The 26,276-nt window shown below is 46.2% G+C and overlaps 2 protein-coding genes across 2 annotated transcripts in view; both read right to left on the reverse strand.

Annotated features, from left to right (window-relative positions):
- Positions 1-8,938, reverse strand: part of LOC308416994 (glutathione S-transferase omega-2) — a gene marked incomplete at both ends in the record, with an annotated part of 13,329 nt that extends 4,391 nt beyond the window's left edge. The window contains 4 exons of the mRNA XM_080912080.1: positions 4,198-4,299; positions 6,092-6,314; positions 8,583-8,691; positions 8,905-8,938. Of these exons, the coding sequence (XP_080768206.1) occupies positions 4,198-4,299; positions 6,092-6,314; positions 8,583-8,691; positions 8,905-8,938 (468 nt within the window). The remainder of the gene's footprint in view (positions 1-4,197; positions 4,300-6,091; positions 6,315-8,582; positions 8,692-8,904) is intronic.
- Positions 8,939-16,040: 7,102 nt separating this feature from the next.
- GSTO1 (glutathione S-transferase omega 1) lies at positions 16,041-25,694 on the reverse strand. The gene is made up of 6 exons (XM_080911320.1): positions 25,574-25,694; positions 25,373-25,481; positions 22,632-22,854; positions 20,567-20,665; positions 17,015-17,118; positions 16,041-16,264 (listed from the first exon to the last, which is right to left on the reverse strand). The coding sequence occupies exons 1-6, from the start codon at positions 25,605-25,607 to the stop codon at positions 16,111-16,113; spliced, it is 723 nt and encodes a 240-aa protein (XP_080767446.1). The 5' UTR covers positions 25,608-25,694; the 3' UTR covers positions 16,041-16,110.
- Between the last annotated feature and the right edge of the window lie 582 nt (positions 25,695-26,276).

The following is a 26,276-nucleotide window of genomic DNA, read 5'->3' on the forward strand; positions in this document are numbered from 1 at the left end:
GAGGTCCCCCCACCCCCACCCGGCTATGCTGGAATCCACAAAGACAAGAAAGCCAGAGCCCAGCAGAGTGTGACACTGAAATGGTAAAGTCAATGCCACACAGAAGAAAACTAAAAAGGGTGAACATCTTAGACTAATGACTCAAGAATAGCTAGGTTTGAACCTCAGAGGCAGGTTTGATGTGAGCTTAGTCTACAGCATCCTGACAACATAAAACACATGCCAATATTCAAGGCAGGCAGACAGGACAGCAGGCTGTTGGTCTGATCAAAGCCCAGGATTTTATTTATGTTATTTATATAGCCTTAAGTGAATTCTTAATATTCCTCAAAGTCTTATGGTTGCTGCTGTTTTCTGAGACAGCATCTTACTATGCAGCCCAGGCTAGCCCAGACTTTTGACCCTCTTACCCTTGTCCTCTATGCACTAAACTTCAGGCCTGGACCAACACACCCAGAAAACTGGACTTTTAAAGATCATCTTAAATAAAAAGAGTACACAGGTCATATTTCAAAAGAGAAAAATCACCTAGAGCTCAGGGCCACAAAATGCAAATTGAGTCTCTGGCTAGGCTCCGCACATTTTGCTTTAAAATCTTGACCTTGGGCTGAGTGGGAGCAAACATGAGAACTTGAAGCCAAATCCCAGGACCAGCAAGTGTGGCAAGTGTCAGTAAGGTAGGAGGCCTAGTATACAACTCAGAGGACAAGGAAGGACAGACCCTGTGTCATGGTTTGAATATGCATGGCCCAGGGAGTGGCACTACTAGGGGTGTGGCCCTGTTGGAGTAGGTGCATCACTGTGGGTGTGGGCTTTAAGACCCTCATCTTAGCTGCCTGGAAGTCAGTCTTCCACTAGCAGCCTTCAGATAAAGATGTAGAACTCTCAGCTCCTCCTGCACCATGCCTGCCTGGATGATGCCATGTTCCTGCCTTGATGATTATGGACTGAACCTCTGAACCTGTAAGCCAGCCCCAATTAAATATCCTTATAAGAGTTGTCTTGGTCATGGTGTCTGTTAATATCAGTAAAACCCTAACCAAGATACTCTGTTTCCAACAAATGCCTGAGACTGTCTTTTGACCTCCTTGTATCCACCATTGCATAAGCCCACCTAAACCCCCATACATGAAACACACACACACACACACAGAGAGAGAGAGAGAGAGAGAGAGACAGAGAGAGAGACAGAGAGAGAGAATATTGGATTATTTGTTCCTCAGAAATAACATGTGTGTTTACAGCTTTTCAGCCCACTCAAAATCCTGTTTGTAAAACCTACTTGAAGGGTGAGGTAATCCATGCCTTTAATCCCAGCACTCAGGTGGCAGAGGCAAGCAGATGTCTGTGAGTTCAAAGCCAGCCTGGTCTATATATAGTGAGTTCCAGAACAGCCAGGGCAACATAATGTGACTCCCTCTCAAAAACAAACAAGCAAAACAAAACAGGAAAAATGTTCGTGTAAATTAAGGGGCATTTCTGTCAGAATTAATTCTAGTAAGTTTTACTCTCACTAGGATCTCTGAGTCTAGGATTTGGAGGAATGGCTCGGACTGTTCATGTCCACTGGCTGTTTCAGCGTCTGGCACTCTGTATATTGCAGCTAATGTTCTTACTGATACTCTGGGGACAAAACTCCCTTCCTAACCTACTGCAGCAATGCGGAACCTTCAGCTGGCCACACGCAGCCTGAGTGGCAGCTACCAGGGCCAAGGCTGGCCCATAACGGTAAGTTCCGCTCTCTCAGCTGAGTTGTTTTGCTGAAGGATGTCCTGCCATCAGCTGGAGTTACAAGTCAGGGGTTGTTCTCTTTCTCGGAGTTCTCCAGGGAGTGTGGTGAGAGGCCATCACCACCCCAGGTTAAGCCTTCCAGTCTCCTCTAGTGAACCCCTAGGAACCACTCCCAAGGCCTAGGGCAGCCCACGTATCACTCTCCTAAGCTCTGTCTCCCACATCTGCCCCAAAACACCTCACAGAATAAACTGGAGCTTCTCTCCGAGTCCCAGTAACATCCTGTTTGCAAGTGACAAATTTCAACATCACCGTGGATAGCACCTCCACCAAAGGTCATCTTATCCTGGTCCCTTGAAACCTCTCCAGTCAAGTCCCCTCTCCAGCCCTATTTCTGAGGTCCTGGTGGCCTCCAGTAAGCAAAGCAAGAAAGAGAAAATCACTCTCCTGCCTCACAGTCTGCAGTTACTCCACAGGACTTCTGGATCAAGGGGAAACTCACTGGACAGGGGAAAAGCCTTCTGACCGTGGTCTGCCCTGTACCCGGGATTCTCTGCTCTCATACACCAGCTCTCACCCCCGAATGTCTCCAGACTAGCACCCATCACACCTTGGTTCAAAACAGGCTTGAAAGTTGATCTCCACCTCATCACTGAGCCTGGGTGTCTGTAATGTTTGCATTCCTAGCGAGCAGCCCTTCTGAGATACCAAGTGCTGGTTCTGTTGGCCTCAGAAGGATGCTGCACTCTGAGCCAGTGCACACAGCACCACCCCACCGTAGTGTGCGGCCCAGAACGCCGGCTTAACTGTCCTGGGAGGGAGGCCAAGAGATGTGCACCTGCATCCTAACTTCAGTGATTCGTGCGGAAGAGCAGCGGGAACAACCACAGTGCACTTACAGTGATCTCGGAATTCAGGCTTTTGTTTCCGGCTCTTTAATCTGACCCAGAACTCACGAATTCGTGAGAAGGTAACCAGGCAGAATGGGATAAGTTCACATGACCTTTAGAAAAAGACAGCAGCCACATGTGGTGGCTCACGCTCTCAATCCGGGCACTTGAAAGGCAAAAACAGGCAGGTCTCTGGGTTCAAGGACTATATAGAGAGGTCCCATCTCTCTCTCTCTCTCTCTCTCTCTCTCTCTCTCTCTCTCTCTCTCTCTCTCTCTCTCACACACACACACACACAACACCACTAAATATGGAGACATTAAAATTTCTGTATTCAGAAAGGTTCCCTCTAATTAAGGCAGCACTTGCCCTCCCTGGGAAAGAGTCTCTTATTAGATGTCTTCTTCAACTGTGATTAAAGGAAGTGTTGATGTAGGTGAAGCAGTTACAGAACCATCACCCAGGATTCCTCCTCCCCAAGAGCCTAAAATCCAGCAAAGCTACACCTAAAATCAAGACCCTACCATCTACTGCCTCCCGGGGTAGGGTCCTGGCAGTCTGAGGCCTCAAGACAAAAGTTAGTTTTTCTTACTAGTCACCTTACAAAGATACTGCAGCTGTACATCCCCAAGACAGGCGATGGAGTGTGTGTGAATTTTATCTGATTCTAGTTGATAAAGTCAAGTAGAAAAATAGGACTAGCTAGCCTTCTCTGAAAGGAATGAAGATGGTCTTTTTTTTTTTTTTTTTTTTTTTTTCTTTTTTCTGGCCATATGAGGGAGTAACTCATAAAAAGAAATCATTGGTTTGTAGACCAGAGGTAATGTCACACAGATGACCTCAGGATGGGTGGGTAGAGAACAGCTCCGTGACTGTCCTGTACAGAACACTCTGCCAGCCAGGACTGCTCCTCGTCCATCCACAACCACCTTTCTTTTCTAAAATACACAACATTGATTTTTATCCAGGGTGTCCCAACTAAGAGACAACCCCCAGCCTCCAGTGCCGATGGCCATGACCTGACGACAGAAGTCTGGCCACTGAGGCGTAAGCTCACTGGCTTTCTGGGTGAGTCCTTTAAGGGTCCAGACACGTCACCTTTCTCTCTGCTCTCTTTGCTAGAGTGGAAGGTGGTGGCAGAAGGGTGAAAAAGGATGAAACCTTGCACTAGATGTGACAGACAGAGAGGAGGAGCCTCAGTTCCTGCTGGCTTCATGGGGAAGCACTGAAACAGTCCTGGACTGCCTCCTTCTGGCTCTGTAATGTGAGCGAATGAACTATTAGTAGACAAGCCTCCTACCAATACCTCAGCCTCACTGGCAGAAGCCCTGCAGAAATACTCAGGGAATGCCATACCAGGAAAGGACAAATTCACGGATCATCCTGGAAAACTTGTCAAAAATCATTTCAGAGCAGGCCAGGGAGGCAGGCATCCGCAGGTCACAGTTGGGTGACTAGAAAGGGACCACATCGAGGCTTAGCAAAAGGTCTGCAAACAGGCAATGCCAGGCGACTAGGTTAGAGACACTACAGAGCTTGGCCCGCTGCCTCTGACGGGACAGACGCCCCCTTGTACCTCTTCCATGTTGCACAACTCCTGACGAAGGGCGACCTTCAGATCCGTACAGTCTCTCCCACATCTCAGCGCTACCAGACACTCCTTGCTTAAGTGTGGTATCTAGTCAGAAGACACAGGTTCTTAGAGGTTTGTGAGAACTATTCCCACTCTGACCGAAATGCGGCGAAGCTTCCCAACTCCAGCGCAGGAGAACTTAGCCAACGCAGATGTCCCTGTCCTTGGTGAGAGGCTCTGGGGGATCTCCTGCTTCTCACAGCACTTCTCTAGCCCAGGGTTTCAGTTCTCACCGCCCCCCAGCTACTTCCATGGGACACTCTTAGGTGGAACACTTTAAAGCTTCAGTGTTCCTATGTGAAAAACTGAACCAGGGACAATACCCAACAAGGGCAGTCAAGAAGGGAATCCATAGTCAGAGAAGCTCTGGAACATCCCGACTGCTCAATATGTCAGCTATTAACAACATTAAGTTGTGCACATAAATATTTGTGTGTGCACACCTGTGTGCCTGTGTGTGCGCGTGTGCAAGCATGGCATGAGTGTGTGAATGCCGTTAAATGTATGTGGAGGTCTGAGGACACCGTTAGTTCTTTCCTTCCCCCACATGTATCCAGGAGATCAAACATCCAGGTGGAAAATGCCTTATTTTTTGAGACAGAATTTCTCAGTGAGCATCGAGCTTGCAGATTTGGCAGACTAGCTGGCCAGGGAGTCCCGGGATACTCCTGCACCCATCCCAGCACCAGGAGTGCCGGCAGGCACCGCCAGCTAGCTTTTTGTGTCATGCTGAGGATCCAAAATAAAGGTCCTCAAGCTCATGTGCCACATCAGCCATCTCCACGGCCCCTCACCGAATCATTCTTAATTATTTACAAAGGTCTTAATGCTTCTGTCACTGTTTCATTATTCGTGTTTCCTAAATTGTATCATTCTTGCCCTGCTGACAAGGCAACCTTCTTCCAGGCACAAGTTCATTCCAATATTTTGTACCTGGAGCTTGAGAAACACTCCTTTTAAAGGATTAGCAATCTCAGCTGTTTTGATACTAGCCTGGTGAGTCTCTGCCTCAGTGGTCACACCTGACTCTAATCCCAGGTGAGTCTCTGCCTCAGTGGTCACACCTGACTCTAATCCCAGGTGAGTCTCTGCCTCAGTGGTCACACCTGACTCTAATCCCAGGTGAGTCTCTGCCTCAGTGGTTATACCTGACTCTAATCCCAGGTGAGTCTGCCTCAGTGGTTACACCTGACTCTAATCCCAGGTGAGTCTCTGCCTCAGTGGTCACACCTGATTCTAATCCCAGGTGAGTCTCTGCCTCAGTGGTTACACCTGACTCTAATCCCAGGTGAGTCTCTGCCTCAGTGGTCACACCTGATTCTAATCCCAGGTGAGTCTCTGCCTCAGTGGTTACACCTGACTCTAATCCCAGGTGAGTCTCTGCCTCAGTGGTCACACCTGATTCTAATCCCAGGTGAGTCTCTGCCTCAGTGGTTATACCTGACTCTAATCCCAGGTGAGTCTGCCTCAGTGGTTACACCTGACTCTAATCCCAGGTGAGTCTCTGCCTCAGTGGTCACACCTGATTCTAATCCCAGGTGAGTCTCTGCCTCAGTGGTTACACCTGACTCTAATCCCAGGTGAGCCTCTGCCTCAGTGGTCACACCTGATTCTAATCCCAGGTGAGTCTCTGCCTCAGTGGTTACACCTGACTCTAATCCCAGGTGAGTCTCTGCCTCAGTGGTTACCTCTGACTCTAATCCCAAGCAAGCTATTCTTCAGAGGCTCACAGGGTTAAACAGAACCAGCTCATGATTGATTTCTGGAATAGACTGAAGTTGGGGAAGCACAGACAAAGCAAAAACAGGTCCACGTGTCTCTTCAGAATTGAGCGTACCTTACAGAATAGCTCCAGCAACATCTTCTGGCGAGCTCGTTCATACGGGTCGTAAGGAAACAGCTTCCTTCCCGGGTACAAATCATCCAGGTACTCACAGGCAATGACAGATTCATAGACCAGCTGACACTGGCTGTTCTCCAAAACAGGAATTTGGCCAAAAGGATGTTTTGTATAGTACCAATCAGGCTTGTTTTTCAGGTTAATGTTGATGATTTCATGCCTTAAATAAAAGGGGAAAAAAGGTGTGGGGGGGAGAGACTAGAAGTGAAAAGCGTAAAGACAGATGCTTGCTCACTCCGAAACAGGAGCAGCTATGCATCCACATTTGTACTAAGAACTAAACTGTTTCTTTGACGCTGGAGTTTGGTGTAAAATATGTAACATGTTTGTGTTCATCCTGCAGAGGTGTTAGGTGTTTCCTATGGCTTCTTTTATCCTTTCCTGTGATTGAATCCCATGCCTGACGTCATCTACTAAATCGTAGCTGCAGTGAGAAGAGGGCCAGGCTGACTGGCTCCTTGCAAACACTCGAGCACAGCACTGGGGGCTATGTCTTGGAAGCACAAATCCAGCAGAACTTTGTGGCTCAGATCTGCAACCCCAGGACCCAGCAGACAGAGGCGGGAGGCCTTGATTGTAAGCTACAGAACAGTCTATGCTACACAGTGAGACCCCCATCTCCAAACCAAGACATTCACAACCACAAAAGTTCAAATGTTAACAGTTAATACAAAACCCACACGAAGCTGTCTGGGCAAGCTGAGGTATTAGCTGACTCCTTCCCCTCTATGCTCAGTGCCCATCGTGTAAGGTGCCCATAACTGCACCCATCTCAACGGTGCAGCATCCACACTCTGATCGTGGGCAGCCCTAGGAAGTGTCCAGTGCACTAGCAAGCAGTCACCGTTCAGCCTTCCACACTCACTGTCGTGATTAATCGGAGGTTTCGAAACCAGGAAGCTACCAGTTACGTGCTTAAAACGATTAAAGGAAACAAATGGCTACAATCTTCAAAGCGTACGTTCTCAGTGAGGTTACTTCTGTCATCTAAGGAATGCAAATCGACATCTAGGGACATTTTGGTTTTCACCTGGGAGTGGGATATACTCCAAATTGGTAAAGGGGAAGATACTGACAAATAAGCTGGGGTACACAAGAACAACCCCCTTTCCTTCTCCCCAGCGAAGAACTACCTGGCCCCTAATGTCAGTCAGTGGTGCTAAGGTTAAGAAACTCCACTCTGGAAAACAAGCTATGGGGCTGAACATGTAGCTTCGTTGGTTAAATGCCCGCCTCGCTATGGGAAGCCACTGGTTTCGTCTCCATCATCACAGAAGCCAGGCACCTTGATGCTCTGCTGTGACTCCAGTGCTCTGGAGGGAGAGTCAGAGGGACCACAAGTTCGAGATCATCCTAAGAGACATAATGTGTTTGTGGCTAGCCTGAGCTACATAAGACACTGTATCAAAAACAAAGAAACCCCACAAATATCTGCATCAGTTCCTAAGCTGCCACTTTGACCCCAAGTGAGCAACGCATTGTATGCTCTGGTTTTTCTAAACACAAAGAAAGAATAGGTAACCACAGGGCCAGGTAGATTTGAGCAAGAGAAAAGAATCTAGAAAGGCATGTTATAATGTGCATCTAGGCAAGTTAACAGTTTTATTTAAAATATCTCCACACCGGCCTCTCTCTTCATTCACATGAACTGAAAGGCTGATGTCACCCCTACAACTTCTCAGTCCAGCCGGAGGCCAGCGTGACACTTGTTTTCTGTGTGTGAGACAGGCTGTCATGTGGAAGCAAGACTGGTCTTGACCTTCTGATCCTCCTGCCTCTACCTCCCCAGTTCTGAGATGACACTTGGTTTTATGTGGTGGGAAAGAATGGTTAAAGGATTGGGTGTGAATCAGTAGTTCATAAATGCTGAACAAGCAATTCCTACTAACTCAGCTCTATCCCCAAGCCCAACAGACACTTTTTGAATACCTACTGTGTGCTAGGCCCCTTTCTAGTTCTCCAATGAAGCAGATCCCACGTCCCTGAACTCCTTTTTTGTATGATTACCATGGGGCAGGGGAGAGGGGAAGATGTGGTAGAAAGACAGAACAAATAAGAAAAAGTTGGACATGAAAAAGTAGTTAGAGCAGAGTTCATCCAAGCTGCTTGTGGCAGAGGTAGGCACGACACTGGGACAGTTAGGAGACCTGAGTGAGCTTAGCTCTGCCCTTCCTAAACAAATAGTGTTCACCAAACAGCATCATTCAGTTTACTCTGCCTGGTCTGGAAGTTCATGAAAACCTGATTTGGAAAAGAATTCAGCAGTTCAGGAGAGTCTGCCCCAAAATCAGCCATTGGAGTCATTCAGAAGAAAGGGAAGGGGGGCCCCTTCCAGGAGCCTGAGACTTTAAATATCCCCCTGGAGTTGACGGGTGCTCCATCTGCTCGGGGAGCACTGCTCGGGGAGCACTGAGTCTCCGTTCCTCACCTGATGCCTTTGGCCTTGAGGACCAGGCGTGTCCTGTGAGAGTAGGGGCAGAACCTCATGCTGTAGATCCGGATCACACCCTCAGGGACCGGCCCTGGGGGACAGCTTCCTACAGGGCAGGGCAAGAGCAAGAAGATGGAGAATCTGGTTAGCCCAGGGGGGAGGGGACTTGCTCACCTCAGGGACATTGCAGGAGGAGTCTGCACACTGAGCCTCAGGCTCCAGAAGGGACACTGCCCATACAGTGTGTGTTCCTATCCAGAGAAAGCAACTCCATCACGTGTCTTCCCCCAGCCCGAGGGTCCATGTCTAGAAGATTTACCTTGCCCCAAGCATCTTGTCAAGTCCCCAGACATCAATCTCCAGGTTATACAGCACCCGACAGCTCAGTCACTGCCTTACAGGCCTCGCTGCTACTGGCTCCAGGTACCGTGTGATCCCTCCAGAACCAAACTGAGTTTCTTGACAGTTGGCAACACTCTGGTGGGGTAAAGGGTAAGTGAATTGGGACCCCCTATATAACCTAATCCCTCACAGATACCTCCCCAGATATGGAAGTCCAAACCAAGACCCAGAAAGTACTTCTAGCTTTAGACACACAAGGAAGACATTTGGCGGGCCCTCATCCACAGAAGGAAGACTGGACATTTAAACCCCAACTGGGATTTCAAAGGATTTGAATAAAGATTTACCAGGCTAATGTTAACTTTTCCTTTCCATCACAAATCCTGATCTCAGGTAGAGAGATGATGGTACCTTCTGCATAACTCGTTCACCACATTTTGTCTTTTTAAAACAGCCACATTTTCTCTTGCTTCAGCAAATGGGACAACAGACTTACGTTGAGCCGAGACCTTGCGTCACTCGGGAGGGAACACCAGCCTCGGTATCACACCACATGCCTCTCCCTGGGCCTCCCTCATCCCATTTGTGAGATTTCTACCCATCCTGAGAAAATATCAGTAAAATAAGACCAAGACACCTTGAGGTCAAGACCCATTTAAGTTCCTCCAGCCTCGAGTTCTGACAGGTGTTGCTTTCCTTTTTAAGGACACATACATAGCTCAGCAGCACAGGGACCACGCCACCAGGAGGTTCTGCACCCCAGCAGGTGAAAAAAAGGAACTCTTGAAACTTTCCAGGACTGAGATGTAGTGGGAACAGCTTGCCAACAGTTTGTTTACAGAGTGACAGGCAAGGAAAGAAAAGCATCCAGAGTCTCGTTTGCCCTCAGCTATGTGTGAATCAGGTCCCAAACTTCTGGGCCATAGGCAGCGATTACTGCTCCTTCACGAAGGGCCCCCAGAAAAATGAAATTCTTCCCTCCAAAGTAAACACTTAATTGAGTCAAAGAACTTTAAAAGTTCAAAGACTTTTAAAAGATCCATTGTCTTGGGTTCCAACAGTGGAGAGTTTATGTCCCCCCACCCCCCCCAAAAAAAGGCACACAATTGGAGCTTCACTGTTGAATTCAAACCTTTTAAACTAAAGTAACAGCCTTATCATGTGTCTCGTAAGATAGGCAACTCTGGGCACCCGTCCAGAATGTCTTGGCTAATAATGACATCTTTTTTTCTACAGAATAGAAAATCATTTTAAATCTTCAGAACAATGATTCAGCTACAAGAATTTAGTCAAGAACCCAATGACCCCGTGGGAGTTAAGCTACAATGGCAACGCATGGTCAACAGTCACTATGTATGAACTAGGAAATCGTAGGAATGTTTGAATGGGTGCTTGGAAGTGCACAGGAATAGAAACCTGGTGTCATGGGCTCTTGCCTTGCTGCGCCAAGGGAGAAGCTTCTCACCTTCCACTGTGGCAGATGCAGCTCTCACAGGCGACTACTTCCCTGGCACTAGCTCTTATCAAGACGGCAGGCGTCCGACAGGCTCGGTGGCAAAACTGAAACAAGGACCACACCCTGTTAGGTAAGTTGGGGGGGGGGAGATGGCTTCTAAGAAAACAAGAGCACCTCCTGCTAGGTCTCAAACTGGAACAAACAGCTGAGGTGCCTAAGGCCACCAGGTTTTCCCAGCACACCCACCCTAATTTACCCTAAACTCCTCCAGCCCAGGGATTATGTTGGGCTGCCCCTCCCCCAGCTGCCTTCCCTACATGACCCAGCCATTTTGGCAACACCACCCTTTTTACCCGTTTGAACCTCTTGGCCTCTGCTCCCGATTCCCCTCTCTCCCTCCCTCCCTCCTCTCCTCACAGGGCCCATCTCTGTGTTCTGTTCACTCTGGACTCTCCTGGATGTCTCTGCCTCCGACTGTGCCTGCATTCTCCCTTATATCTTTGATAAACCCACCCACCCTCAGGAGCAGCCACGCCCTCCTTTTTATGTCTTGTTTTCCATTCACCTTTCACATAAATAGAGCAGACAACCATCGAAGAGAACACATCCAGGTTCTAAAGGGGAAAGCATGAGAGGAAGGCAGATTTCAAACTCAAAATGGATCATTACTGACCTGCTGGTGCTTTACTAGTCCCGTGTACCCTTAAAGTGGTCCTGCCCATACCCCACAGACGGATTATCCCAAGGGAAAGATGAGTAACCAGGGGGCCAACAGGACCAAGCACGTGTCTAACGTCTCACAGCTACTAAACGTAAGAGAAGAATTCTGGAAGTTGAACACTGGTAACAACACTCTTATCCAGTAGCTTAGTCCGCACCAGATGCAATGAAATGAAGTCAGGAAACTTCTCCCCACAGAGTCAGTACTGAAGGCTGGCTTCTCAGGTCTCAGCTGCTCGACTCTTGTAATGGAAGAACAGCCAAAGGCAATATAAAAATGAATGGGTATAGGTATGCCCCAGGAAACCTGACTAATGGAACTAAACTTGTGTGTGTGTGTGTGTGTGTGTGTGTGTGTGTGTGTGTATGTGTGTCTGTGTGTGTGTGTAAAACTCTTAGATGCCTTAGGTTAACAATATAAAGCAGAACATACAGAGGTACCTGATATCCTCCCTACCCCCACATGCAGCCTCCATCTCTTCAGAGTGGTACCCGTGTTAAAACAGATGGACATAAGCTGGCACATCACTCCAGGTCCACGAGTCACAAACCATTCACTGCTGATCAACTTGATCTCTACATCGCGTATTATGATTTACATTTTGGTATTTTCAGCTACTTAAAACGAGTTTTGAAAAGCACTCTTATACACTCTGAGCTGCATGAAATCCAGTTGGTGGCCCGAGTTAGCCTGGAGGTTTTCATTTGGTCATTCATAGTTTATAGGCTGTTTCAATGGCTGGGATAGCATTGAATTCCATTTGCAAGTTGAGAGGTTCTGTTATGCCAAAAGAGGGAAAATTTCCAGTTCTCCTCTCACGATTCACTCGTTCTAAAGAAGACCAAATCTGAGAGCTGGGATTGTCATTTACAAAAGGTTTGCCTAAGCAAACTGTTGTGGACTATGTCATGATCCTAGAACTTGGAGTCTGAGGCAAGAAGATCACAGCTTTGAGGCCAACTACAGAGTGACCAGTCTCAAAATGAAAGGTATGCCGGTTTATGGGAGGTCAAGTTTTGAGGTACAAGTCTATTTGGTTTACTTAGGACATAGATAAGAAGCATTCTCCACCTGGGGAGACAGTATAAGAAAGGTCAGGATTCTCAAAATGGGCGGTGGAACCAGACGGGTTGTGACACCCGTCTTTGGCCCTTGGGCAAAATGCTCAGCCTCTTTGACCTACATCTTCTTTAAGATGATGACCAACTACATGTATATATATACAGGGCAGCTTTGAGTGTGGAGTGAAGTTGTACTGACCTTCTCAGCAGAGTTCTATTCAGTGAACCCCCAAATGAAAGAGCAACCATAATGAATAAGAAGGCATTGTAATAACATGATGCCTTCCCATTTTGCATCCATAAAGAAGACATTCGAGAAATAGAATCCAACTCAATGCACTAATTTCACCTGGTAACAGTTTAATGCTGGCTGAACGTGTTGAATGCTGCAGGCTACACTTCAGTAATGTGATTTTTAATCTTGCCAAAGATCGAAACAGTTTTCCCGGGAGGATTTTAATCATGACCTTTAAGCTTGTTCTCTGCTTCCTCTTAGAAATTCAGTAGGTAACTCCTAAATGTTTTTTTTTTTTTTTTTTTTTTTTTTTTTTTTTTTTTGCTGTTCCATCTGTGCTATTTCCTGTTTGCATCTCTGTTATATTGACCAACTCGAGCACAAAAAAATTTTAATAAGGTCACAGAAATCTATTAGAAATAAGTTTTCAGACATCTGAAATATAATCATATCCACTGTTTCTCTGTGTGTGAAGGTGTGTGTGTGTGTGTGTGTGTGTGTGAGAGAGAGAGAGAGAGAGAGCGTGAATGGCTGGCAGAGGCCAGAGGCCTTTTCAGATGGAACTTGCTGATTAGGTTGAGCTGCCCTGAAAGCCCCAGAGACCCACCTCAGCCTCCTTGGCACTGGGATTACTAACACCACTAACACCAGCCACCATACCTGGTCTTATTTGTGGGTCAGGGGGTGGAAATCAGGTTCTTGTGTTTGTTCAGTAAGTACTTTACCTACTAAGCCACCTCCCTGGTCCCAACGCTGCTTTTCTGAAAACAGAGGAGTCTCTGTTGAGGTGATTAATTATTTATGTGTTTACAGAAGGGAAACAACTTCTCCACTCAATTTCAGTCTGTTTTGGGGGGGGGCTTTCTTTTTTCATTTTTCTCATTTTGAGACAAGGTCTCACTATGTAACTCTGACTGTCCTGGAACTCACTCTGTAGACCAGGCTGGCCTAAAACTTAGAGATCACCTGCCTCTGTCTCCTGAGTGCTGGAAATAAAGATGGGCCCCATTATGCCCACCTTGTGCTTAAAAAAAAAAAAAAAAAAAAAACTTTTTATATTAGCAGAGACTAGATTATGATTATCCTCGTCTCTTTGAAAGCCCACTTGACGTGATCCATTATTGTTCACTGAACTCCATGGGCCAGATGAGGGAAATGGATCTGCTCTCACATCTGCCTCCTTCGGGGTTTCCCAGGAGTGAAGATCACAGGGAAGCTCCTGTTCCAATGGTGTTAACTTTGGGACATATACAATGTGGCTACTAAAATTACCACAGGAGGACCTTCCCTTCCACTTCAGGAAAACTGGGTCAAAGGAGACTTTCAAGTGCTTGTTTCCTTATTTCTGTATCTTTATAACGTGTGACACATCTATACATCTTGATAATAATATCTGAATAGTCAAAAGCAAAATTTCAAGATTCTGACAGCAATGTGTAAAACTCATGCAAGAGCATCAACAACTCCTGCAGAAACCAAACCACAATAGAGACATGACCCAAACGTGCCCAGAATTATTTCCAGGATCTTCTTTGGATATTAAATTCCACGGATGTTTAAGAACTTTATGTAAAAAATGATGCAGTATTTGCAAATAATGTACCCACACCCTCCTATATAGATCCAACTACTTCTAGATGACCTGTAATAGCCAACACAAGGTGAACTTGGTTACATTGTATCGCTTAGGGAACACTGCCATGAGAAGTCCGAACACATTCAGTACAGATGTCATTTGTCTTTTCTAAGGTAGTCCAATTGGAATGATGTGGAAGCCACTGACAACAGATCACATTATTCTGTCTTGGCTTAATCTCTAAACCTAAGAACTGTAAAAAAAGAACTTTATAGATGTGTAAATGTATCTAAAGAGCAGTCTTTTTTACAACAAACAGGCTACATTTGAATCACTTCGCCTTTTAATAGCTGGGTTACTTTGGGCAAATAGAAAACCTCCAACACCCTGGTTTTCTAACACACTGGCATTCTGATCTGTAACATGGAGGTAAGAGTACCATGTGGTTTAGGGAAGTTATTTGGATCAGTATGGCAAGCATCTAATATTTAGGATGTGTGCAGCCATCACCTAGCAACGCTAAGCTGTTATTGTGTTTATTATTATTTGAATAATAAAACCCAAAATCTGAACTATTATTTGAAACGTGGCAGGAACGACTTTCGTAGCCTTCAAAAGACAGGCAGTCCCAGAAACGAAATCGCCCTGCCTGTCTGTGTCATCAAATAATAATGCCGAACCCACATCTGTGGAACTACGCTTGCCTATCTTCATCCAAACCAAAAAATTAATGTTAATTACAGGTGTCTGGCTTAAAGAGCATCCAATAATCTAAGATTATTGACTATTCTTTCCTCCTTTACCTTCCTTTACCCTAGTGCTATACTCTAAGTTCCCTCACATTTTCTTAGCGGAAATTTATTTTAAAAAGAAAAAGAAACGCTAGCTATGGTTAAACACTTGGGTTTTCTTCTAAAATGAAAGTGCAAAATTAAAAGTTGGCAAGCCTACTCTGAGAAGCCCAAATTTAAGAAGTTCCTAAAGTTCAGAATTGACCTCAAAATCGTCTTCCCTTCCGATACAGCGCGGGTGAGACCGAACCACCCAGTGGCGGTAACAGAAAAGACATCCCGATCAACCTTCCGGGGCTACGGGTTGGGTCGCCCGGCGGCAGACACGGAGGCAGGCCCGCCCCTTCTCCCACGGTCCTACCCCGCAATTGGTCGCCGAGCCCTGAGCTCCAGCCAATACCTGGCGCGTTTGAAAGAGCGAGCCAATAGGCGGCCGCGTTACACCAGCTAGCTTGAGAATAGAGGATCTATGGCTACCGAAGGAGGAAGTCGGTAGGAGGCGGTTCCGCTCAGCCACTGGTCTCACATCCTACTAGAAATCCGCGAGGAACCGCCAGGGCCTGCTTAGGGGCCGGTGGTCGGTGGCACAAATGGCTCCTCTCGGGCGGGATGCTAGTTGTCCCGTTTGTGAAGTCAGGGTGCGGCCTCACATCACTATGAGGAGGCTAAACCCTAAATGAGGCTCTGAGCTTTGCCTGATTATTATGCTCCCTTAGGGGTCACCCCCCCTACAGAAAACCTGCCGGTCAGTGGTTACCATTCCTAATGGCAGCGTCCTCCAGCATATGTTTCCCAGATCCCTCTGCCAACATCTTAGGGCCTCGTTTAACTTCTGTACCACCTGTATCATCCCTAAAATGGAATGATGTTTCCAGAGTACCTTCTCTTATGGAAGCGATAAAAGTATTAAGATTAACCTTTCCCAATAGAGATTTCAGCCATTACTTATTAAGTCTTATATACTGAACTGGCTGAGGTGATCTTAACGGTATTGCATATGACACACCCATATCTGTCTAACTTAGAATTTGGAAGGAAGGATTTGAAAGGGTTATAAGTAGGGGCTAGTGAGATCGTCTGGTTGCTGCTCTTCCGGAGGGTGATTTGGTTCTCCTCACCCATGGCCTCTGCCAGTATCACCAGCTCCGGTTTGGGGGGGGGGGGCAGTGAAGACTGTGAAGACCACTAGAACTGATTGTTCTGAAATAGTGTTCAGAGGAAAGAAACCCAGTTAGACCATAAGGTCCAATTATGAGAAACGAGCCAGTGAGAATCCTGGGTAAAATGCAAGCATGTTATTCAACCGGTGAAGGAAAACATCATTGGCTAAGGGCTCTTGCCCTTCAGAGCCCATAATCACAAGCCTCTGGGCTGTCCTGTAGGTAGAGATTTAAATAATCACGGTAGGTCTTGGCATCAATGAAGTGAGATGATGCTACCGGGTCTTTCTGCATGGCTGCCATCCAGAGCTTCAGTTTTGGAGTGTGGGCTACACACCTGCGGGAAAACAAGATGGCGGCTGTGAGCCAGAGGAACTGGAGAGGCAACCCAGAGTCTCACCACCTCAGTTTATCCTCCTACACATTAAAAATGTATCTTTAAGCACGGCTCTTTAAAACGTAAGCCGAAGACGAAAAGGCTTTAGATTTGAGTGGCACTGGGGTCTTCACTTCTAGGAAGAGGAAGCCCAGTTGAGAGTTGTGTGGTTAGAACTTCAAACCGAGACTTGCTGGACAACAGCCTTACATGGCAATTTTCTATAGGAAAATGTGAATAGAGGTAGCCCCAAGATCGCTGTGACTTCTAAGATGTAGAAGTAAAAGCTAACCGCAAGCTCAAAGCATGAGTTTAAAAACCAGCACGGAACTCTCTCGAGTAAGGAGGAAAGGCTCGTTGATATGAAGGTCCCAACAAAGAGGAAAATCAAGAACACTGTTTGGTTAATTAAACTTGTACTGATGGAGGGAGGGAAGGTGCTTAAGACTAAAACAAATTATCCACACCTGGATTTTTAGCCAGCAGAGGGTAAATTTTAAAACACTGACGTCTCAGACAGAGGTCCCCTCCCCTAGGCTGAACGTGGTATGAATTGGTGACCTGTCAGGTTCTGTATACCCAGGGCTTTCCTCTCTTTCTGGCTTACATTCATGGCAGTGACATGCAATACTTATCTTGGTTCAGAAAATTTCCAGAAGTAATATTACAACTCTCGCCTCAAACTGCGCAAAAAATATTCAAATGTCTTACTCATCGAGCTTCAACGCTTCCAGTCTTTGAAACCAAGGCCACATGAGATAATCAATCATAGAGACAGAATCCCCACCAAAGTAGTCTTTCTGAACATCCAAAGCCTGAAAGTTAAAGAAAGTAAAAAATAAGGTTGTCTGTGCAGATAGAACGGCATCATTAAAAACAACAGGAAAGGTAGGTGACCCTTAACCATACAGATACTTTTATTTCTACTTCATAACTGTAACGTTGTTACTACTGTGAATCATAATGTACTCTTAGGTGACCACTGTGAAAGGGTCATTTGACCCCAAAAGGGGTGGCAACCCACATGTTGAAAATTGCTGTAATATACTTTGGTAGTACAGAGAGGTCCTGTGCTCACAGACAGCACTAGGGAAACCAGAAACGCTAAACAGGCAGGGCTGTCTTTTCAAAGGAAAATATGTATAACCTGTTCTTCCCAGTAGGCTGGGAGTGGAAGTGGCTAATAGCCTAGGTAACCTTTGTGCTACCTGTAAGGCAAGGCCATACCTGGCTCCCCAAAGTCTCCCACAACCAGGCCTGGGGGGGGGGGTGGCTAATATGACCTTTTTGTCATCTGCATGGCCAAGGGCTCTCCCACACTACAACCATGGCTGGAGGTGGCTGATAACCCCGATGGCCTCACTATCAGTATGACCAAGACCACACCAGATCCTTCCCAAGATAATGCATGTAGCCTATCTCCCTGAGCCCATCTTCACGGACATGTACTTCAAGAAGAGTTTCACTGTAATTATGCCTTTGTGTACAGAAGATTGCAGTGTGCTTTAAAATGCCTAAAACAAACTGCCTGATGTTTGACTCTAGATGACTTAACCCACCAATCCCGATTCACGTGGAACCAGATTTCCTTCTTGCTTCATGTAAACTGTTACTCTGCTGAGACCCTGGTGCTCAGAGCTTCTCAAACTGATGGAATAGCTCAACTGTGAACATGTTACTTGTCCCGAGTAAATAAGTTTTGATACAATCAAACCTTAAAACACTGGACTGCAAACAGGAAAGAAAGATACATAGTGTAAATGAATCTTATAACCCTAAAGTAAGGTATAGGAAGCCATTAAAACCTGCACAGTATACAGCTGCATTTGTATAAAGTAGGAAACAACCCAAACTTAGCATTTGGCTAGGTACTACGATGTGTTCATGTTTTAAAAAGTTGTCAAGCTGTACTTTCATGGATGGGGTGCTTCTCTACATGTAGTTTTTAGTTGGAAACATAGGTAAAACATCCTAGAAGTAGACAGAATTGACGATTAAACAGGTGACAATTATTTGAATAACAGTAAAGCTCAAATGGGATGTTTCTGAAATTGATACAAAGGTGTCACCAAAGAGGAAGACAGAGAGTATTATTTGGTTAATTAAGCCTGTAGGTTAATTAAACCTGAAGGAGGTGGGGCACTCATGACTAAAATTCATTATCCACTTACAACACAAAGAATTTTAAAAGACCAGAACCAAACCAGTTTTCCCATTATAGACAGCCTCTGTGGTTTTCCGCAGAGATCTTTGTAAAGTTATGCAGTGTGGAAAAGATTATTTGTCTTCTCTCCACTAAAATAAGAACCTTCTCTGTCCCACAGAGAAGCAGGAATCTGCAAATCTGACTTAAGAACAAATATATAACTCCACAATGAATTACCAGTAAAGAAACTGAACTACACACTCCCATAGGCACAAATTTAAATGCCCCATTAAAGGGAAGTTATTTTAGGAGATTGGGAAATCCATGATACCAGGCCCAAATAAAAATATCAGAATGCTAAATCATGGCTCAAACCCACGAGCACAGAGAGAGAAATCCTTTATTAATTAAGTCTATAATACACATGAAAGTCCTCTGAGATCAAGCTGCTCTCTCAGTGACACTAAGGCAGCTCAGTGCCAGAAGAATCTATCTGTAAAACCACAGTGGCAAACCATAAAGGTGGCCTGGCATGAGCCACAGGCTTTTCAGGCACTGTGTGCCTTTCAGTCCTTGAGAAACTGAGGCACTCCCTCAGGCAGTGAAGCATTCAGGAAAGCTTGACAGGACAATTGCTTTTAGACACTGATCTTGTGTGCCCTGTATAACTTGCAAATGTCATTGTACCCTGGAGACGACAACTGCATTGATCCTGGCAAATGCCATTATATTCTGTTCCTGATGAAGGTGTAAAAAAGTCTGCTCCCAGTAAAAAAAATGCCACAGCTTAAGTTTTGCTGTGGACCCTCCATCTGGCTTGGTTTGATTCGGGTCACCGTATCAGGTGACCTTGGCCTGGTAAGTAGGCAGGGACACTTAGAGACCACAGGCATCAGCCTAAAGGGAACTGGTCCTGTGAACTTTTCATCCGTGTAACAGATGCTAGGAACACTGAGCACTTGCAGTGTAAGAATTAGCAGATGGAAACTGGGGAGATGAAGGGCTCAGACTTAAAGCATGGAGTGCTTTCTCTAGGAGTCTGGGTCCCAGCTACCACATCAGAAATGTCTATAACTCTCGATCCAGGAGATCCAACACCCATGGCCACACCCACCTGCACTGTCCCCTCACATAATCAAAAGTAATAAAAAAAAATTTTTAAAGGAGCAAATTAGTAAGAAGAAGAGAGTGAAAGGAAATACTGGAGCAAACTTCATGATTAGTATGGAATGCTTAGGGACACGATGCCAGGACTTAAGTGACATAATGCCAGGACTTAGGGACATGATGCCAGGACTTAGTGACATAATGCCAGGACTTAGGGACATGATGCCAGGACTTAGTGACATAATGCCAGGACTTAGGAACACGATGCTAGGACGCATTCCCATTGAAGGAGCCTCTCCTTCTCCATGGCTACATGGGAACAGAGTATCTCAAGGCCAGGAAGAAAGATATTTCTCCCCCCAAAAAAAGACACTGGTTTCCCCACATGCCTTCACTCCTGACAGACTCCATAGTGGGGAGCCTTTATTACATCAGCAGCAGGGAGAAGCAATACAATGGCATCTACTGTCTGACTGCAAGTAGGTTAAAACATTATTATTTTAAATATATGAGCACAGACAGAAGACAAGAACAGAAAATGGGAACACGTGACGTGCAAACGTAGGTGCTGTTTCTCATTGTTGTTTGAATGCTGCTGTGCTAAGTACTTCACGAGTAGTCGGGCATGCCTGCAACACCAGTATTCACATGGCTGAGGCAGGAGGATCGGGAGTTTAAGGCCAGTATGGGCTACGTAATGGGTTTGAGGCTAGCCTAGGACACCTGTCTCAAAAATAAATAAATAAATAAATAAATAAATAAATAAATAAATAAATAAATAAATAAAAATAAAGTCAATGATGGTACTTTTAGGTGTCTTGATTTATATCATTCATAGAACAGCTTACAGAAGTCTGCTGTGACTGGTTTTTTTTTTTTTTTTTTTTTAACTGGATACTATTTCTAGTTGTCAGACAGTGATTTGGAGAGTGAGCTTTTGAAGGCATGAGGCCAAGAAATGCAGCTATAGATTGTCATTTCTTATGGTGGAAGCTAAGAGAAGGAAGTACCTCCTCTAGTTTGCGGAACTCCTCCTCCAGTGCTTTCCTTATGCTCGGGTAGTCTTCCTTTCTCTTCGCCCTAACAGCACTTGCCACCAAAGGCGGCACCTGAAGAAAGAATGAGTGTTCAGTTTATCAGGGTGAGGCTAATGCCCTGCCAACACACACAAAACAAACACACTAGAATCCTTTCAGAGTAGAGACAAATGTAGACAAGCCGCAGTGTTTACCGAAACCACGGCCTGGTGTTTCAAACCTTTTTTGTAAATTAGAATGTGGGGTTGCTCCAGCTTTTGTCATTTGCAGATAACAGAACCTACTTTAGCAAGTTGGAACCAGAAAACTCATAAATGGACACTGGATGGCCTAGAATTGAACAAATAGGCCTAGAACTGTGGTAGTTTTCTAAAACCATACTGAGAAATAGACTAACCAAGAGGTACCAGCAGGGACTAACAGGCATTTGTACTGCCGCCACACGCCCAGATGACTAGACATATTTGCCCTGGCATTGCTCCCCCAGAATTTAACCTTGCAGCCACAGCCACCACCTCTACAACAGGCAAGCGCACCTCCTGTCTCAGCCCTGACCATACTCGTGTGTGTGTGTGTGTGTGTGTGTGTGTGTGCTCGTGTGTGTTGGGGAGGAGCTACATGCACCAAAGTGTGAAGGTGCAACAGACCCATGTATGTGCATGCGGGGGTCAGTGGAACATCAGTGACTTCCTCTGTCTCTTGTCATCTTAGTACCACAACAGGGTCTTTCACTGGGCCAGAAGTTTGCTGTTCAGGCGAGGCTGACTGATGTGTGAGATTTCTGGATCTGGGTATTGCTCATTTCTAACCCCAGCCACCATACATGCACACACATGCACACACACACACACACACACACACACACACACACACCACACACACACCACCCCCAGCTACCACACACACACAGACACACACACAGCAATACTAGGGTTACAGGCACACACTGCCATCCCAGCTTTTTCTGTGGGTGCCAAGGATTTGCACCTGAGCCCTCATGCTTGCAGAGAGCTTTTCTTGCCCACAAAGCATTTCTCAGCCATCTAGAAGGAATTTCTAATTTTACATTTATTTTCACTTTTAAACTCCCCAGCATTACCTATAAATGTTCTGGCCACTTTCGCTATTCTCTTGCCCTCATCCAGCTAAGCTAGACAACTCCCTTGCCATTTCGCAATGTCTCCAAAACAGAACGTTCCCCTTGTCAATCTCCAGTCTTCTAAATATGTCTTAAAAGCTCTTTCTTTCCTCATAGACAAAATGTTCCTTCGTACACTTACCAGACTGCCAAAGTAATTCATCCGAATGTATGTAGCGGAGCCCCGCTATTCTTGGTGTCTAAATACATACCTGTTGGTCATCTCTTTGCTAATTCTGATTTGAATGAATCCACTCTGAAGACACAAGCACATTCCCCGGGACCCTCAGTGCACTGTCCATGCTAAAGACTGGCAGGGACAATTAAGAGCTGACGCTGATGGGAAACACATGTCAGAGTCTGCTCTAGGCAATCCTCTTAGATCTGCTCACAGGTGAACTAGCACCAGAGAAGTAAAACAAGGAGGCCGTCTCAAAGCACACAGTATGACATCTCCCAAGCTGATCTCACAACCAGGCAGTGAGTGATAGCAGGGGAAGCTCAGTCTTCATTTTCGGGGCAACTGAGAAGGCAGGCCTGAATGAGGAGAGGCTCTGTGGGGCACAGAGCCGGGGTCTGGAGCAGCCTGGCCGAGTTTCAGGAAGGCAGCAGGTGGGTCCGATAAACATAAAACGTGCCTAATCCTGGTAAGCAAAGGTGAAGACATGTGGCGAGAACTGGGAGCAGGGAAGACATGTGACAGATTAAAAACAATCACCAGGGCTGGGTCAGGAGAAAGAGCCAAGGGGGCTGACTGAAAGGCAGATGGAGCAGAGACTGGCCGGGCGTTTGCAGTAGAGCCTCTGTTAAGGTCCCCAGTCCCTGAACCATCACAAAGGCAGCGCTGATTTAGTCTAAAAGAAGGGTTTCCAAACAAGAGCTGTCATTTCTTACACACACCTTAGAGAATGACTCCAAGGTCATCTTCTGGCGAGCTTTCTCGTACGGGTCATCGGGAAATAACTTCTTCTCCGGGTATGCCTCATCCAGGTACTCACAAGTGATGAGAGACTCGGTAATCAAGTGACCCTGACTGTTCTCCAGAACGGGCACCAGCCCTAAGCGGTTCTTCTCAAAGAACCACTCGGGCTTGTTCTTCAGGTTGATGTTGACAATCTCGTGCCTGAAAGACACAAGGCTACTGAAGAGAGCAAGGCAGTTTCTGTCTCCTGGAATTAGTGTGGATCGATTCTGCCGTCCGCTCAGTCGGTGAGCCTTAGACGGAGGCAGACTTCTGAACCACGCTGCACGCGCAGTTTAAGAGCCTTGTTCGGATGCCCTCCTGCGGGCGAGCAGCCAATACTCACTTTTCTGTTTATCTGACTTGTTTCACTTAGCTTCTCCAGGACCCATCTTTGTCACACTCTGTAGACTTCCCTTCTCTTTAACAGTGGAACACTGTGTGTAGAGCATTTTCCCTATCCCCTGACCTGTCAGTGGCTATCGGGAGCACACCGCTGTGAACAGGGCTGTGCTGAACATGGGAAGGCTGGTGTCTTCTGCATCCGGAGAGGGGGCAACCAATCAGATTGTGCGCATGCCCACTCAGCATGTTAGAATCAGCCTGATAAAACCTCCCTTCGTTTTGATTCAGTTCAAAATGGGTTGAATTGATTCACTTTGCTAATATGAATTTTGAGATCCTTCTTTATAAAGAAGGGTATTTCTTTTAAATCCTAGCAATCTCATAAAATGAACCACGTTGAGTCCACGTTTTCATATGTTTTCTTCCAAAAGGTTTCTGAATCATAAAATGTATGAGACTGGACAGATAGCTTAGTGGTTAAGGGCACTTGCTGCTCTTGCAAAGGATCTGGGTCCAGTTCTCAGGACCCATGTGAGGGTTCACAACTATAACTCCAGTTCCTGGGGATCCAATGCTCTCTTTTGCTCTGTGGGATCCTGCAAGCACATGAACTCATGCACACATGCACATAAGAATAAAATTTTAAAAGTATACAAAATAAATAATAAAAGAATTTGTTGGAGCCGGGCTAAATCCAGATTGTAACTGTGTACATCCTATGTCCTACAGAGATCGTAAGAGGGAGGAAAGTGTCCTAAATCCTTACAGTGATGTCTCCGAATAACTCAAATCAGGAGCAATGTCTACTAGGAGAGACCACTCAAAAGTAAGCCATCCCAACACGTCTGATTTCCTGTGTCCTCATCCAAAACAAATCAGATTTAGCTTATGGATTTCAATGCATAATCCTTCACAAGAACAAATAGCCAGTGTGGCAGCATGAACACTGATGGAAGTGTGTGTGTGTGTGTGTGTGTGTGTACATTAAAAGGTTTACAGTATAATGAACAGAACATACAGGCCACCTGCCATGGAAAAACAAAATCATCTGCCATAGAATAATGTTCATCTCTGAGAATTATATCATGAAAATGGAAGGCAGGTCCTGAGCTCAAGTGAATGCTGCAAGCTTGGTATTTTGAGCCAACACTCAGTACAGCTGAACCTATAGGCTGGTGGATGCTCCTTACAGAGATTATACAACACACATGACTGTGTAAGATGTTACTGCCCCAGGAAAAGTTTTCTGGAGTTCAACATCAGTCTGTGAACACAGAAGAACAGTTATTCACATTAATCTGAAAGTACCCTTCTCCCAAAAGTAATTTCAATTTTTGCTTTAGAAGAGTGCTGCTGGGAAATATAATTCTTTTCCACGAAGAATTTCAGTGGGAAATACATAACACAAGACATCGTGCCCCCTGAATCCAGCTGTGTCCGGTTCTTGGACTCTCTCATATGAGAACAATAAATACTTTTATTTCTCAATTCAGTTTGAGTTTGTTACTGTAAAAGTCCTGACTAATGCAGAAAAAAATTGCTTTAGGTTGAAAATTATATATACCAAAATTAGTTTCTTGTGTTAGAAACCAGGATCTCCCATCCAAATGAGATTAAAATTGCTACAAAGTGATAGCTCATTTTCAAATACTTCTTTAGGTCACATCTTAACATTTGGCAAAAGAACTGCCTGCCTAGCCATTTCTCCCCATGGACTAAAAGTCGTTTACGAAGTTTAACTCCAAACATGAATTTTTTTCCTTAACAATTTTTCCCAAACAGCAGGTGTCTAATAATTGTTCAAAAGATTCCCCAAGGCATTGGAAGGAAAATGGTCCAATGGACGCAGTATCAGAAAAGCCAAGAGACTTGCCACCTGTAGATAACCGGAGGGTCAATGACTGACAAAAGAGGCGCCGCAAAGAGACTTGACTCGGACCCTTCCCAGTATTTACAACCCAAATTGTTGTGCACAAAAATGACTCAGAACTCTGCTAGGCAGGTGACCTCTGTGTAAGGGGAAGCCAGCCTCTAGTTCACCAAGAATCCAGGTCCCCAGCTCAGACAGCCGCCTCAGTGTTCTGCAGTCTTGCAAACCATTAACCTCACCGAGGAGACAACTTTTCTGAGCCACGGACTGCTTAAACAGGCCGCCCTGGAGTCCTGGAGTCCGTGACAATCCTCCCCTTGAAAAGAGGGTGTGCAACTGAAGTCTCCTACAAAAGGCTGAGAATATTTTTTCCCTGAACACAAAGCCGACGCCCCCCCCCCCCCCAGGGTTTGAAGCAAATTCGCCAGACCCCGGAGGCTCGGGAGCCCTCGCCCTCGTCCTCACCGGATTCCCTTGGCCTTCAGGACCATCAGCGTCCTCTGAGCGAAGGGACAGAACCTCATGCTGTAGACGCGGATCTGGCCTTCCGGGACCGGGCCAGGGGGCGCGCTTCCTGCAGGAAAGAGGAGGCGGTCACGGCTCCGATCGCACGGGGATCCGGGGCATCCCCGAAACCCAGAGCCTCCGGGCCACCAGCAGCCTCACCCTTCCCCAGACTCTTAGCGGATGGCCCGGACATCGCTGCGCGGTGCAGAGCAAGAGCCACACGGGTACGGGTCTCGTTCCGTTTGCGAGTGACTCGGGAAGCACGTGGCGACGTCTTGCCCTTTATCCCAGAATTCAGCCCCGCCCAGACCGCGCCTCCTGGCCGGAGCTGTCCCCTCCGCCCCCATCCCTGAGCTTAAAGGGGAAGCATCTGCCTCTGCGATCCCCCTGCTGCGTGGACCACCACAGATGGGCTCCCGCAGCAGTAGTGCAAGAAGGAACAATACCACAGAGACACACACCCCGCCCCCACACAGGGGAAATGTGGTTTCTTGTATCACTTGCTGGCCACCTAGAGATAGCCAAAGCAGAGACGCTCAGAGCCACCCCATCTCTCCAGGCAGAAGGCCTTCACACAGGACTCTGGCCCTGACCTCCGTACCTCCCACACCCACTCCACTGGCATGCCTTGGTAGTCCAAAGTATACTGACATCGGTACTAGCTCGGAACCCCTGAGCCCCACTCTCAGCTCTAGCTCTAATTTCTCCCAAGAATTCCAACATTCCAGAGGGGTCTAGCTGTAACCTATGACTAAGGTAGTCTAGCCACCTGAACTGGACGTTCTTTTCCTTTTTCTGTCAGTCACCAACCCTACTGTCACCCACAGTGGTACATTTCGGCATATAGAAGAGACATCTAGAC

Source organism: Micromys minutus (assembly GCF_963924665.1).
Source record: "Micromys minutus genome assembly, chromosome: 2".
NCBI classification, from domain to species: domain Eukaryota; kingdom Metazoa; phylum Chordata; class Mammalia; order Rodentia; family Muridae; genus Micromys; species Micromys minutus.

Coding starts and splice junctions, on each gene's coding strand:
- GSTO1 (XM_080911320.1), bottom strand. CDS start 25,607: ATGTCCGGGCCATCCGCTAAGAGTCTGGGGAAGG. Junction 25,482..25,573: donor CGCTAAGAGTCTGGGGAAGG/GTGAGGCTGCTG, acceptor TCTTTCCTGCAG/GAAGCGCGCCCCCTGGCCCG. Junction 16,265..17,014: donor GAAGCGTTGAAGCTCGATGA/GTAAGACATTTG, acceptor GTTTTCCCGCAG/GTGTGTAGCCCACACTCCAA.